General features: G+C 37.1%; 4 protein-coding genes across 7 annotated transcripts; 3 read left to right on the top strand and 1 right to left on the bottom strand.

The window, feature by feature from the left end:
- Window positions 1-25: 25 nt before the first annotated feature.
- LOC119996853 (aspartic proteinase Asp1-like) lies at window positions 26-3,653 on the bottom strand. Its single transcript, XM_038843640.1, has 11 exons — window positions 3,630-3,653; window positions 3,507-3,539; window positions 2,833-3,009; window positions 2,218-2,450; window positions 2,032-2,149; window positions 1,695-1,921; window positions 972-1,187; window positions 752-887; window positions 480-683; window positions 217-283; window positions 26-114 (listed from the first exon to the last, which is right to left on the bottom strand). Exons 1-11 carry the CDS (start codon window positions 3,651-3,653, stop codon window positions 26-28), a joined length of 1,524 nt encoding a protein of 507 aa, XP_038699568.1.
- Window positions 3,654-4,852: 1,199 nt separating this feature from the next.
- LOC119997854 (cyclic dof factor 2-like) lies at window positions 4,853-8,224 on the top strand. The gene is made up of 2 exons (XM_038845060.1): window positions 4,853-5,163; window positions 6,444-8,224. The coding sequence occupies exons 1-2, from the start codon at window positions 4,990-4,992 to the stop codon at window positions 7,746-7,748; spliced, it is 1,479 nt and encodes a 492-aa protein (XP_038700988.1). The 5' UTR covers window positions 4,853-4,989; the 3' UTR covers window positions 7,749-8,224.
- Window positions 8,225-9,680: 1,456 nt separating this feature from the next.
- LOC119997221 (probable calcium-binding protein CML46) lies at window positions 9,681-10,451 on the top strand. Its single transcript, XM_038844096.1, has one exon. The coding sequence runs from the start codon at window positions 9,756-9,758 to the stop codon at window positions 10,374-10,376; it is 621 nt and encodes a 206-aa protein (XP_038700024.1). The 5' UTR covers window positions 9,681-9,755; the 3' UTR covers window positions 10,377-10,451.
- Window positions 10,452-10,655: 204 nt separating this feature from the next.
- Window positions 10,656-14,572, top strand: LOC119997220 (pentatricopeptide repeat-containing protein At5g39680). Of its 4 annotated transcripts, none has more exons than XM_038844095.1 (3): window positions 10,656-13,600; window positions 13,713-13,881; window positions 14,300-14,572. In XM_038844095.1, the coding sequence occupies exon 1, from the start codon at window positions 11,200-11,202 to the stop codon at window positions 13,321-13,323; it is 2,124 nt and encodes a 707-aa protein (XP_038700023.1). In that variant the 5' UTR covers window positions 10,656-11,199; the 3' UTR covers window positions 13,324-13,600; window positions 13,713-13,881; window positions 14,300-14,572. The 4 variants fall into 4 exon arrangements, with proteins under 4 accessions (XP_038700023.1, XP_038700022.1, XP_038700018.1 ...); XM_038844094.1 differs by having other exon boundaries at window positions 13,713-14,010; XM_038844093.1 differs by having other exon boundaries at window positions 10,662-10,759; window positions 11,184-13,600; window positions 13,713-14,572.
- Window positions 14,573-14,680: the final 108 nt, after the last annotated feature.

Here is a 14,680-nt window from a genome sequence, read left to right as displayed (position 1 = left end):
GTTGTGTTGTAAGAAGGTTCAGGTCCTAAGGGATGTCGCAGCTACTTCTGGGAGTCCATCCAATGCGAGAATGGACACTACTATATATCACCATCTTATCCTGCATGAAATTGACTAAAAACAACAAAAGACAATCAAAAACAATTAAATCAAAATTTTAGTATTAGTAAAATGATTTTCTTTTATTAGGTTTACTATATTGTTAGTATATCTTACCTCCAATTACATTCGGATTTTCCATGACTGATTCCTCACTCTCCGAAATCCCTAAGCACACTTTTTCCTGTAATAAAATGTATTTCGAATGATGAACATAACTTGGGGAGAGTAGAACGATCTAAGTATTCGGGATTTACATGAACCAAAAGCTCATGTTTCCTCGTCGTAAAAAGAGAGGGTATTTTTGTATGATTTATTGAGAGTAATTAAATAATATACGTTCGTTTGAAACTAATAACTTTTAGAAACATAGCACTTACTCCCACAAGTATGATATAATTCTTGGCTGGTAATTCCAGCATATTAATGTCTTGTCCATTTGTGAACTTCAAGGTCAACTTCGGGAAAAAGTGTGTAATATCGTTAAGGGATCTAATAGGTTGTTGGTTGTGTGTCCAACATATTGAAGAGTCGTCCACTGGGTCTGCAGATGTCAATGGTGTTCCTTTCAGAACTTGGTTAATCTGAAATATGAATATGTAAATAGTGAGTGTTTTGATTATAATAGAAGAAAAATCTTGTTTTGTCTTACCAGATTAAGAGTGTGTTCATAGGATGGCTTATCTAAATAGGACAAAGAAAATCCACTATCGAAATCAAATTCAAGTTGCTTTACTTGAGTCTCTGTTCCATCAAATAAGAGATCTACTGGTCCTGATAGGTAATTCCTGAATAGTATATAAATAAATATGAAAATCATACTTTACGTAGATGATAGAGAGAATTCAATTATGATCAATGGTGATTCTTACTCTTTATAACTATCAATGATTGGTGTCCACGAGACTCCTGAAGGTATAAGATCACTTCCTAAGAATAAATACCCACCTCCTTCACTACTTAAACAATGGCCAGTCTCTTTATGTATTAGATCCTCTGAATCCATTTGAGACAATAAACTAACTTGACCCCTACTAAGACCAAGTACTCCATTGCCTTTAAAATCTCCAATTTGCTTGTATCCACACCTGCACATTGCATAGTTTGACAAAATTAATATATTGAAATTGAGAAACATTAAGGGGCCCTTTGGTACAACTTATTTTTTGAAATTTAACGCTTAACTTATAAGTTGTGAAAAATATGTTAAGTTATATGTTATGTGTTTGGTGAAAATCTACAACGTTTTATGCTCAAAAAAAAGAAAATCTACTAGGTTTAGTCTAAAATAAAATAAAAACTAAAAAAAAAAAGGCAAATGTATAAATCATTGTACTTTGGTATTCAATCATTTTTTTTTCATTTTTATGTAAATTTCGTATATTTATTATTTTAAAAAATTAATAATATTATCTTAAATAAATATATTTTTAAAAAAAAGTTTAATATGTGACTTAATTGAAAATTTAAATTAAACGAAATTAAATGGGTTGAATTTTGCCTCTTTTAGGAGGAAAAGAGAGATATCATGTGAAATTAAATAAAAATTTAAATACTAGATAATATTGGATGAAAAAATAATGTAATATACACACCCAAATACCAAAGGATACTGAATAACAGATCCATCTCTAAGTTGTAGAGAAAAAACATCTTTGACCAGGTAACCTTCTGTTGATTTTAAATCAGCATAATCATCAAGTAGATATCGACACCGAGCATTTGGATCTGGACAATTGTGGTCATCTCCATGGATAGCAGTGCATAAGGGATCCTCACATTTCACAAAGCTACTTTGTGCTGGCTTGTAAAGTCCTTGACGCTTAGTTACCCACAAGTGTGAATGATCGAGAGTATCAGTAGTATTGGTGTAGGTGAAAACAATGATCGTTAACGATGAACAACAATGTTAATAGTATTATATATAATTACCAGGTTGCAATCCCTGCAAGATACATCACATTGGACCCAAGTAAGGTCATTACCACTATCAATGTGAAGCTCGAAAGACTTGTGTGGGCTGCCTATATCAATGTTCGTGAAGTAGGCCCTGTAGATTGAATCTATGGTATAAGAAAAAATTGTAAGAAAATAATGCAGTACATTCAAGGAACGAACCTTCCAGTATGAACATTCTGGTGTACAGGAAAAACAAAGGAGAAAGCACCCAAGGCTTTTGAGAAATAGCTTTGAAAGATCATATACAACAATACCGCCATCATCATCATTGGTGGCACTGGACTTGGGGTTTTCCCTTCCATCGACCGGTGAAGCCTTGTGAGTTTGAGGGACTGAGTTTGGGCAATATGTATACATACAGTTGAGACGGTATAAGTGTATAACAAAAGCTTCTTTCCAAAAAAGACAAACAGTGAAAGAAACAAAATAAAGGTCAGCGATTTTAACAATGCTAGTCGTCTTGTATTCCACGTGAATTCAACAATGATCACAGGCTCGGGTGGCTGGGATATGCTGTTTTGATCGGGATTATGAGTGCAACGGTATATTTTTGTTGCAAACAAAAATTAAATTGAACATGAAATACATGAAAATTGTGAACCGTTGAATATAAATACTATTAGACTCGTAAATACAATCAAACCTCATTTGTAAATTTATTTTATCTAATAAAATTTTTTTTGAATGGTTTACATTTATTAAAGTGGGTTTGGTGTAAAAATAATGAAATGTCAGACATTGTTATCAATTGTTTATCTAATTAAATGAAACAACTTTAGCCTCCAAAATCCACCTAAATTTTTCCGCATGAAAACTCTTGGATTTGTTTGAAAGCCCAGGAGTTCTTGCGATAGGAGGAAGAGAGAGAGACAGATGGATGCATGCAAGTAAAGTATCGAAGGAACGGCATTGTATTGGACTGTCTGGTTCACTTGAACCGGACCCAAATTTCTAATTTAGCAAGATAAAAATAAATAAAAAAATTATTAAAAGACAAGTAATTGGGCTGGGCTTGTTCCTCAAAAGCGAGTGCTTTATAAAAGTGCAATGCAAAAAGCCCAATAAAGCATAACCCAAAAAAAGGTTTTTTTCTTTTTTGAAAAATAGTGACCCCATATTTCATTCATAATAGCAATAGTTTAACCTAACGTCACAAAAAGTAGCATATGAATTTATAAACACCGAAAAATATAGGACAACTCAAGGGAATTATGAACATGAACTCCACCGTACTAAACCAAACTATATTGAGATATACCCGAGCAGATTAAACAAAAAAATGACAAAAAATAATGATTCATGATCAACAATCTTGACTTCCCCTTCATCGAGAAACCGATCCCACAAGAATTACCAACCATTGTTGATTGGCCTCACATAATATTTTATGACAATGCCCTCACATGACATTTGGTGCACAGTCACGTTTTCACAACCTAAAATCATACCTGCCTTGCTCTATAATGTACACATGTCAAAGACTGGATTTGCATGTGTAAGACAACAAAAATAACACAAACAAATAACAATAATATCCCAAAAACACAACCCAAACCCCCTGCCTAATTGACCTTTACAAGTGTCCAAATCCCCATTTTGCATGGAAATTCCACCCCCCATTTATGTCATTTTTTATTTAATCTTCAATGGCATTTTAGAATTATTAAATTTAATGTTGTGCTATTTATATATTTTTTTCAAAAAAAAGCGTGACCTAATTTCTATTCACAAATTGAAACGCTACACGACTAATATCGGTCCAACTTTTTGTCTGATACACGTGTCGACCGGAGGCAGTCAAACTCCAAAGGGATTCTTGGAGTTCTAACACTGGATACGTCACACGTGTGACGCACCTGATGCGCTTAATTAGATCGTACGGTGCTGATTCTCCGACACTGCAGATGGAGGGTTTGGCGAGAGGCCTTTTTCACTTTACTTTTCGTTAGGTGGGACCGCTTACAATAAAGTCAGACAGTGACGTGGACTCTTATAAAGGATTTAAATTCTAAAATAAAAAAGGAATAAAGTTACAACACTTTCTTTGATGGATTTTCTTTTTATTATATATTTTCTAATATGGTTTCAATTGCATGAGTCTTTTGTGAGCTTAAATTCTAAAAAAATTTACAATTTTCTATTTTAATGATAAAATTGTGCTCAAGCAAAAATCTTCTTATTAACACTTTTAAATTAATTAAAAATCACTTAAATAATAAAACGAAACTCTATAATATATATTTTGATTCCATAAATACATACAAATCTGAGGTATTATGGGTCCGCTAGTATAATTGTTTTATTATGTATTTTCTGAATTTATTTTTCAGAAATAGAAAACAACATCTAGAACATATTTGATTGTCCATTTTAGAAAACACAAAATAAACAAAGAAAATCACTTAAAAATGGAAAAACACAAAACTAACCCTTAATTTTTCTAAATTCACATGGGGTTTGAATTGTCTCTTGTCTTCATTTTTAGGGTATGAGATACTATTTGGAATTGCACCATCAAAGTGGAGGAGGGAGCACTATGGGCCAACTAAAATTTTCCTCCACAAAAAACTATTTAAAAAAATAAATTTAGAGAGTTTGATTAATTGCAAGCCGTTGGATTTGGTACAAGATAGGAGATCTAAAAAGAGGAGTAAGAAAGAAAAAAGAAAATGCTGACTAGGATTGGAGGAAAGAAAAGGAGAAGAAAGTGAAAGAAAATCTTTTCAAGGCCACAAATCAAACTTGTGGCTGAGAATTGCCAGTGATGCTGACGCGGCATCCTCACATGGCTTATAATCCACGATACGACAATTACTCGCAGATCAACACAACCACCGTGTCAGATCTCTGACTCACTGGACAAACGCCGGTTTTCTCTATCTAGAAAACAACACACACAGAGAGATAGAGAGAGGGAGACAACAGGCGGATATGACGGAGCCGAAAGACCCGGCGATCAAGCTCTTCGGGAAGACGATTCCTTTGCCTGAGATCCCTCCTTTTGCTGTTGATGATGGGGACAATCAGGACCGTCCATCTTCTACAAATTCGTCCACAGAGGAGGATAAGAACATAGATGCTGAGGAGGGAGATGTTGTTGATAAGGTATGGTTTTGATTGGATTTTTTTTTTTTGAATTTTTAAGACGAACCATTCTTTAGGAGGTGGTAAGGATTGATGGGTCTGTTTTAGTTTTGCTTGGGTTGGTTTTGAATTTCTAGAATTTTAGTCATATTTGTGATATTTTGGGTAAGTGTTTTGGCTGAAGACACTGAGGGGTAACATGTAGATATAAAATTTTATTTAGGGTTTTGCTTTATTTGTCTAATTTGAAGTTGGTTGATTTATTCTAGCAAATATCTTACTGATTCACTGGTCAATCATGTTGGTTTTGCTAGGGAGCTGTACTGTCCAGTTTGAAGACGTGATTGTTTGTAGATCTTATTGTGATTTAACTTCAGTGAAAAATTTCATCTGTGATCTGTGATCTTTGAAATTTGGGGGTTTTATTTCTCAAGAATCGGAATCTCTAGCTGTGATGTTGAATCTTACTTTTTAGCACATTTATTCTGATCATACTGCCTAACTCACTGTTGTGTGGCTGTTAAAACAAAGTTTCCTATAATGTTAGATTTACTGTTTCCGAGCGATCCTTTGTTTTCCCCGACCGCTTTTTTTGGCCTATTGCATGCTTGAGCATTGAATTTTCGTTTGCCTGTGGTCTTCTCGATGGTGGGGAGATGTCTATTATGTTGTATGTGCTTCCTAGTTAGAGTCTTTAAGTACTCGGCCTCCTTCCATTTGTGTACTGGCCATTGAGTATAGTTGCTTCAGTACCCCTTCCATTATTGTTTACGTTCTCCTTTTTGCTGCTGAGGGATTAGAGGGAGAAGTGTGAAGAATGTGAAAACAAAAATGGTAATTAGGTATTCAATCTGCTTGACCATATTTAGTTGTTCTCTCACAGGGTAGCAGAGGGAGACAAATAAGGGTAAGAGGAACATTGAATTTTGATTGTCCAGTCTTATTAAGCTATGTCCTGATCCTGAACAATTCAATGAACCTTTTAAAGGATGAGTTAAGTCGAGAACGAGATTGAAATTTACTGACCATCCACGTAGTTGTTTCCAATTACCCTCCTTATAAATTTGTGTGAAATAGTTTAAGATCAAGGCTTTGATGATCCAGCAACAAAGTAAAATTTTGTGGTACTCAGTGTTGAACTTTGTTTTTGCACTGTGAATAAGAAAGGTCGAAGCGGTGCATTTCATTTTTTGGTTGTTACTTGGAAGCTGTTTCAAAATGGTCTCTTAACCTTATTTGTTTTTTCCTTGTACATATGTTTGATACTTAAATGTGCTTTTGGAAAATTATGATCAATTCAGGATGCAACTGAAGAAAAACCAAGTGACACTAAGCCGGAAGATGGAGCCCCATCTGTGGCTTCAGATGAATCCAGAAATCCAGACACGACATCAGGGACGAATGAGAACTCTAAGACATCGCCTGTGAAAGAAAGTGACACATCAAAAACTTCAAAGACAGAGGAAGAACAGAGTGAGACAAGTACTTCGCAAGAAAAGACCACCCTCAAGAAACCAGATAAGATTCTTCCATGTCCTCGCTGTAATAGCATGGATACCAAGTTCTGCTACTACAATAATTACAATGTCAACCAACCCAGGCATTTCTGCAAGAACTGCCAGAGATACTGGACTGCTGGAGGGACCATGAGGAATGTGCCCGTTGGTGCAGGTCGTCGCAAGAACAAGAACTCAGTTTCTCACTTCCGTCAGATAGCTGTTTCCGAAGCTCTCCATAATGCTCGAACTGATGTACCAAATGGTGTTCGTCCTTCATTGAAAAGTAATGGTACAGTCCTTGCTTTTGGTTCAGATACACCTCTGTGTGAATCTATGGCTTCTGTCTTGAATATTGCTGATAAATCAGTGCGGCACTGCACGCAAAATGGTTTTCATAAACCCAATGAGTTAATGATACCAATTTCTTATGGAGGTAGAGAAAATGGAGACAGTTGTTTGAACGGTTCTTCAGCAATGGCTTCAAATTCAAAGAATGAAGCAGGTAACACTGTGTCACAAGAGCAGGTATTAAGAAATTGTCAGGCCTTCCCACAACAAATACCATGCTTTCCTGGTGCTCCATGGCCATATCCTTGGAATTCAGCTCAGTGGAGCCCTCCAATGCCCCCTCCGGCTTTCTGCCCTCCAGGGTTTCCTATGCCATTCTACCCTGCAACACCTTATTGGGGTTGCACAGTACCAGGTCCTTGGAACATCCCATGGCTTCATCAGCCCTCTTCTCCAAAGCAAGCTGCATCAAACTCAGGGCCTAACTCGCCAACCTTGGGGAAACATTTGAGGGATGAAAATACGGCTAAAGCCAGCAACACTGGAGAGGAAGAAACTTCAAAAGACAACCACACAGAAAGATGCCTTTGGGTTCCAAAAACCTTGAGGATTGATGATCCTGGAGAAGCTGCAAAGAGCTCTATATGGACGACACTCGGGATTAAGAATGATAAAGTTGATTCATTTGGTGGAGGAGGACTGTTTAAGTCTTTTCAATCGAAAGGCGATGAAAAGAGTCATACAACTGAATCCACTCCAGTTTTACATGCCAACCCAGCTGCATTATCTAGGTCACAGAACTTCCATGAGACCTCATGATTGGATAGCTTACAAGCTAGGTAAGTGCTTCCTTGTGGTGCAAAGAGACTTGTGTTATCAGCTGATACATACACACCCTCACTCATTTTGAACACCAAAAGGCCATGTGCAATAGACCAGACTCATCTGTAACTTATAATTCTTAAAAGTATTCCAGCCGAAAAGAAATGCAGGAGGAGGATCTACGATTAAATTCTCCAAGGTTGGTAATTTTAAATCCTAGTTATACCATAATTAGTCACTATTTTTTTTTTTTTTTGCTTCGGATTGAATGCCTGTAACCAAGAAGTGATTTTCTTTCATTTCTTTTGGTTCTCTTTTTCTTTCTTTCCAGTTAGATGTTTTATTGAGGTTGTGTACATATTTATATTTTGAGATTGAGAGCTAGGACGGTATGTAACTTATGTCTCAAGATCCCTGTTGTACTAAAATAAATTTGGGGAATTAAGAATCGAACTTTGAGTTCTTGCTTTTCAGTCTTCTGTTAGAATGTTGAATTCATTGCACTTCAGTTGCCTTTAATCAGGTAAAAGTTTTGACTGGCCGTTTTCAACAAGTCAAGAAATTATATGTACATGATTCAAAACCTTAGGAAAAACCTAGAATGGATGCCAAGTTGATGGTTTTAAATGTCCTCAAAGCTACAACTCAGGCTATGAGATTGAAGATTTCTCTCTGGCCTTTTTTCTTTGAAAAATTCCAACAAAGGAAGCCGAAAGAGTTGATCTCACAAGACAGCTTTTCATGACTAAATTCTATAGGGTAGGTTGGGGTTGGGCGTGGTGGTGGTGCTTGGGACCAATTCCAAAAGTTGTGGCAGGGCCCCCACACCATTTGCTGATAAGCTTGAATTTTCTTCTTAACAAAATGGGCCAAAAGAATCATAACAAAAAGTATCACCAAAAGGTGGAAAGTCTAATCCTAAAGTTTTTCCTTTCTTCCTTCTTTTACTCTGTCTTTTCTTTTTGTTTTTTTTTTCTCCAACTTAAACATTTTTCTATTCATCAAAGATGTACATGAGATACAAATCTAAACCCCTCTAAACATCCAACATTTTATATTGATGGATTTAAAATGTAAGTAAACAAATGGGACGAAGTATTTTTCAAAAAGCATATCCCAATTAGGAGTGTGAAAAAAAATCATAAAAACCGAATCAATTGTCAAATTAATCGATTGATCGGTTATTTTTAAAAAAAATTACTGAGAATCGACCGAAATAGCCACCGATTGATCGGTTAAATTCATGTAAAAAAACTCATCATTTACACCCCTAATCCCAAAAATCCTTTCTAATAAGCACCCACAGTTGTGGCTCATTGGTCCAATTCAAACGGGCTGAAAAAGTGGATTGGGAGACAGGGCTAATGGGCTGGGTTTGGTTAAGACTATTTGTATTTGAACATTGCATGATGGGATCATAATTTCCTAGAAAATTCTTGGAGCCATCAAACAAAGAAAGTACAAACAAAAATGGTGTCGTAGTCCAAAACCTTGATCAGGACTCCATGAAGACTTTGTGACACGTTTACTTGTTGCGAACATTCGTTGAAGCATACCTCCCCAGTCCTCACATTGAAAAGGCAAACAAAAGAATAAAAGTAGGCCGCCCACTCCTCTTTTTCTTCAAATCTTCCCTTCTTTGAATGTTCAAAGCCCACATACGAATCCAATCACAAACAAACACAGAAAAAGCAAGCAGGATCAGCCAAATATATTGACCTCTCCAACAAACCCAATTACACTATAATCAGCAGAAGCCAAGAAGTTTCCCTCCCAATTTTGTATTACACGCGTTACGTATGTGACTTGACCAATGACCATTTCCTAGTTTTTCTTGGACATGGGTTGGTACTTTCCTTTCCTTTCCCTTTCTTTAGGAGCGGAGTATTCAAACAACTACCCCATATATACATATATATGGGTACCTCCTCTGCTAAATTCATGAAGTCTTGAATGCAAAGCATTCTTCAAAGATATCAAACATAGCTTCGATTTTTGTAAGACATGGCTCTTTCCAGATTGTTGTATTCCATCTTGTGCTATTCTATTAAGATAGAAGAATCATCACTGATTTCAAAGCAATCTGCCTTCCCAGTTTTTATTTTGCTTGCTACACTATTGTTTCATAGAATTGTAGTCTGGGTCAGTAGAATATGCAGATTTTTGTCAAGATTTTATTGTCATCTTCATCTGCAAACCCAATTTGACTCGAAGATTACGGAAGAAGAGACAGAGAACCCAGATTCGGAATTTTTAATCAAGGAGAAAAGAGAGGGAGATCTTTGCAGAGAAGATGTGGAGTTTGTGATGGGAAAGTTGGGATTTTTTTGCAGCCAAGAAAGTGAGGAGCTTCAGAAGTGGTTGAGTTCCAAGGACCTTCCAGGGCTGTTTGATGAGAAGGAACCTGTGTTGGAGGAAGTGAAGGAAGCTTTTGATGTGTTTGATTTCAACAAAGATGGGTTTATTGATGCAATGGAGTTGCAAAGAGTCCTCTGCAACTTAGGATTCAGGGAAGGTCGAGAGCTCGAGAATTGCAGAAAGATGATCAGAAGCTATGATCAGAATGGAGATGGAAGGATAGATTTTAGTGAGTTTGTAGAATTTATGGAGAACAGCTTTTGCTGAACTGTATATCCATTTTGTTTGGCAAAAGTTTATTAATGAAATATTAAAAATTCAACACAAAAAATCTTTGCTTAATTTTTGCTTACAAGCTGTTTGATTTTTAAGCTAAATGTGTTTAATTCACAATTTTGTCTCAAACTTATTAATGGGCTTGATTAGAAACAATGGTGGCCCAAACAAGAGAAGCCCAAGTGTTGAAATCCAGCCCGTTTAATGAAAGAGAGTAAGAGACTGTCTTTAATATTGAGTGCAAAAGAAGCCCGTTTAACAATGGTGCCTTGAGAGTTGAGAGAAGAAGCCTGGACTTCTTCTGCCGATTCTCGCTGTTTTGTGAAAAAGAAGGGCGAGATTGACAAATAAGGAGACAAGTCAAGGTAATGGAGGTAAGATTGACAAATAAGGACACACATATATATGTATGTATATACCTCGTCTATTACGATGTTTTAAGAAACGATTTGATTTGCTTCCTTCTTCGATTTGCTTCGATTTGCTTCGATTTGAGAAACGATTTGATTATACATAAGACAAAGATGTCTTTGGTGCGAAAATGGAGAGGGCAGAAGCCTTGTGGAGGTTGAATGAGGCCAGAGAAGCTTAGATTGTGTTGATGGTGGTTCTACCAGCATGGAGAGTTTGAGATTTAGGGTTTCTGATTGGGGGTGCATTTTGTGCTTTTACTCCAAAATAGAAAAAGGGTTGGATTGCTGAATGTTATGTTTTTAACTGGGTTGTAATAAGATTGGGGTTTACTTAGGTTTTTTTTGGGTGCAAATAATGTTAATCTTTACAATAACTGGCTTGCAGAATCAAACACAAACCAATGCGGGCACTACTGCTACAGAACCCTAAGGTGGCAATAGCCCCTCTCAAACGGTCAGTAGCAAACTGGGTACCCTTCTCTTCTAAGGACTTCACAGAGGTCTTGAAGTTGTCAGCCAATACAAGAAACTTAAAGCTCGGCAGAGCAACCCATGCCTACTTGATAACGACCAACCATTCCTTCGGAGCACTCAACTTATTTCAAACGAACTCCCTGATCAATTTCTATGCAAAATGTGGTAAATTAGTGATTGCCCGCAAACTGTTCGATTCTATGCGCGACAGAAATGTTGTGTCCTGGGGTGCTTTGATGGCAGGATATTTTCATGGTGGAGTGGTGACGGAAGTTCTTAAATTATTCAAAACTATGGTTTCGGAGGATGGCGTACAACCAAATGAGTATATACTTTCAACTGTTCTTTCTTCCTGTTCTGACAGTGGCAACGCTGATGAGGGTCGGCAGTGTCATGGGTATGCATTTAAGTATGGTTTCTTGTTTCACCTATATGTGAAGAATGCGGTTATAGATATGTATTCAGGATGTTTCGATGTGCAAGGAGCTGTGCGTGTTTTCTTTGATGTGCCTGGCAATGATTTGTTTTCATATAATTCGGTTATGAATGGACTTTTAGAACATGGATATTTCAAAGAAGCGTTAGAAGTATTGGGGAAAATGGTAAGTGAGTTAGTGAGGTGGGATAGTGTCACTTATGTTATGGTGTTTGGACTTTGTGCTTCTCTTAAGGATTTGAAAATGGGTTCGCAAGTTCATGGCCAGATGTTGGCAAATGATGTGGAATTTGATATGTTTGTTGGCAGTGCAGTAATTAACATGTATGGGAAATGTGGGAAAATCATAGATGCAGGGAAAGTTTTCAATCGGTTGCCCAGTCGAAATGTGGTCTTATGGACTGCAATTATGGCTTCCTATTTCCAAAATGGGTTCTATGAGGAGGCACTGAATCTATTTCCGGAAATGCAACTTCAAGATGTTCCACCTAATGAGTTTACATTTGCTGTATTATTGAATTCTGCTGCAGGATTGTCTACACTGAGACATGGATATCTATTGCATGCTTGTGCAGAAAAGTCAGGCTACAAGGACCATATAAATGTGGGCAATGCTTTGATCAATATGTACTCAAAGGGTGGCAATGTTAAAGCAGCAAACAAAGTATTCTCAGGTATGATATATCGAGACACAATTAGTTGGAATGCCGTGATTTGTGGTTACGCACACCATGGGTTAGGTAAGGAAGCTCTTTTTGTATTTCAACACATGTTGGCTGCACAAGAGAGTCCTAACTATGTTACTTTTGTTGGTGTTCTCTCTGCTTGTAGCCATCTAGGGCTAGTGCAAGAAGGATTTTACTATTTGAACCATCTAATGAAGCAGTTTGGAATCGAACCTGAACTGGAGCACTATACATGTATTGTTGGGCTTCTAGGCAAAGCCGGATGTCTTGGTGAGGCTCACAACCTTTTGAGGTCTACACCAGTCAAATGGGATGTTGTTGCGTGGCGTACGTTGCTCAATGCTTGTCACATCCATCGGAATTATGGTTTAGGCAAGCAGGTTGGCAAATCTGTCTTAGAGATGGACCCTAGTGATGTAGGAACTTATGTGCTGTTATCTAATATGTATGCCAAGGAAAAGAGGTGGGATGGAGTTGTGAAGATCCGGAAATTGATGAGGGAGAAGAACATCAAGAAGGAACCTGGAGTAAGCTGGATAGAGATAAGAAATGTCACCCATGTATTTGTTTCAGATGATAATAAACACCCAGAGTCCAGTCAGATTAATGAGAAGGTAGTGGACCTTTTGGCAATGATCAAACCGTTGGGGTATGCACCGGATATTGCTTCAGTACTGCATGATGTAGAGGATGAGGCAAAGGAGGGTTATCTTAGTTACCACAGTGAGAAGTTGGCCATAGCATATGGCCTAATGAAGATGCCTTCAGAAGCACCTATCTACATAATTAAGAACCTTAGGATATGTGATGATTGTCATTCGGCTGTTAAACTTATTTCTAAGGTTACTGAGAGGGTGATAGTTGTTAGAGATACCAACCGTTTCCATCATTTTCAAAATGGGTGCTGTTCCTGTGCAGATTACTGGTGAAAAAATGTTTTCCTCCCTTTTGAGTTAAAAAATTTGCATGTTATGGCAGTTCGAGATTGCTGATCGCAAGTTAGCCCTGACAAACACATTAGTCAATGGAGTTTTTGGAATACAATTTCCTCCAACTTGCTAATGCGTGTTTTGGCTTTTGGTTTTATTTTCTTTTTGGCTAGAGAATTTTAGCAAAGAGGGGAACCTTGGCATAGTAATAAGGTTCAATCCACATAACAGCCTCTCTGCGGTATACATATAACGCTGAGGACATGCCTTTTCCCAGGTTAAGTTTCTTATCTCTTTTTTTTTTTTTGTCACTCTCTCACTGTCTCTCTCTCTCTCTCGCGTTCGTTCTTTCTCAAATCAATAGTAATGTTTCTTCCTCTCACTCTCAGGTCCTGGAAATACGGTGTTGGTCATTACACCTTTAAAACCTGGTATCCCCTCATTTGGCTGCTATGGCCCCAAGAGAGGGAAAACCACAACCAGTTGCAGATCAACTGGGAGCAGGGATTTAAAATATATTTGTTCTTTGCACCTGTACATGGAGTTGACCTTTCTCTGGTAAAGAGTTCCCTCCTTTCAGCTCATGGAAATACTTCGTATCAAATTTGTAGTGAGAGTGTATTTTTATCTTTGAGATGAAGAATCTTTGATTACTTAAGCAGAGTGTGGTAGAACAACTGAGCTTAGGTATACGAATACTATTGGAGTTTATGCTTCAGATTTTATCTTCTTATTGTTTCTCTGGAAACTTTTAACTTTCTGCTTTGTAGAGGGAGGAAAAGTTTTTATTACTAAAAAGTTTAAGAGTTATATGGATGTTAAAATTGTTTATACATTATTATTAATGAGTCTGAGAGTGATATATATATGTCAAAAATGTTAGGTCGTCTGAGAGGCACTGCTACTTGTTTTCGCTTTCCTTCTGAAACTGTTTTTAAGACCTTTACTTCTTCTTAAGGTTCAAGGTTATTTGCAGGGTCATTACTGGAATACTTTGAACAGGCAGATGGTTACTGTGTCAGATTCGGCCTATACTATGTGACGATGCGGATGGTTTGAAATGGCCTATAAACCCGAGGATACCCTCCTGCTCTTGTTGATGGAAGATTGTTCTATCAGGACATGTGATATGTAGACCTGATATGATCCTATCTGTTATATCCAATTATGTATCTTCTAATTAAGGGCTTAGGGTTTATATACTTACCCAGTTGTATGTGATTCTAAAACAAAATGTCTGATGAATAAATGGTGATTCGACTTACAAGAGAATACCCAAATTGAAAAGTATTATTTTTCATGCCCTAGAAATGGCAAAAGTGGAGGACAATCACAAGTCTTGCTGATTAAAGAGTTC

The sequence above is a fragment of the Tripterygium wilfordii genome, chromosome 4 (genome assembly GCF_013401445.1).
Source record: "Tripterygium wilfordii isolate XIE 37 chromosome 4, ASM1340144v1, whole genome shotgun sequence".
NCBI classification, from domain to species: Eukaryota; Viridiplantae; Streptophyta; class Magnoliopsida; order Celastrales; family Celastraceae; genus Tripterygium; species Tripterygium wilfordii.
This window is presented reverse-complemented; position numbering and strand designations above follow the sequence as displayed.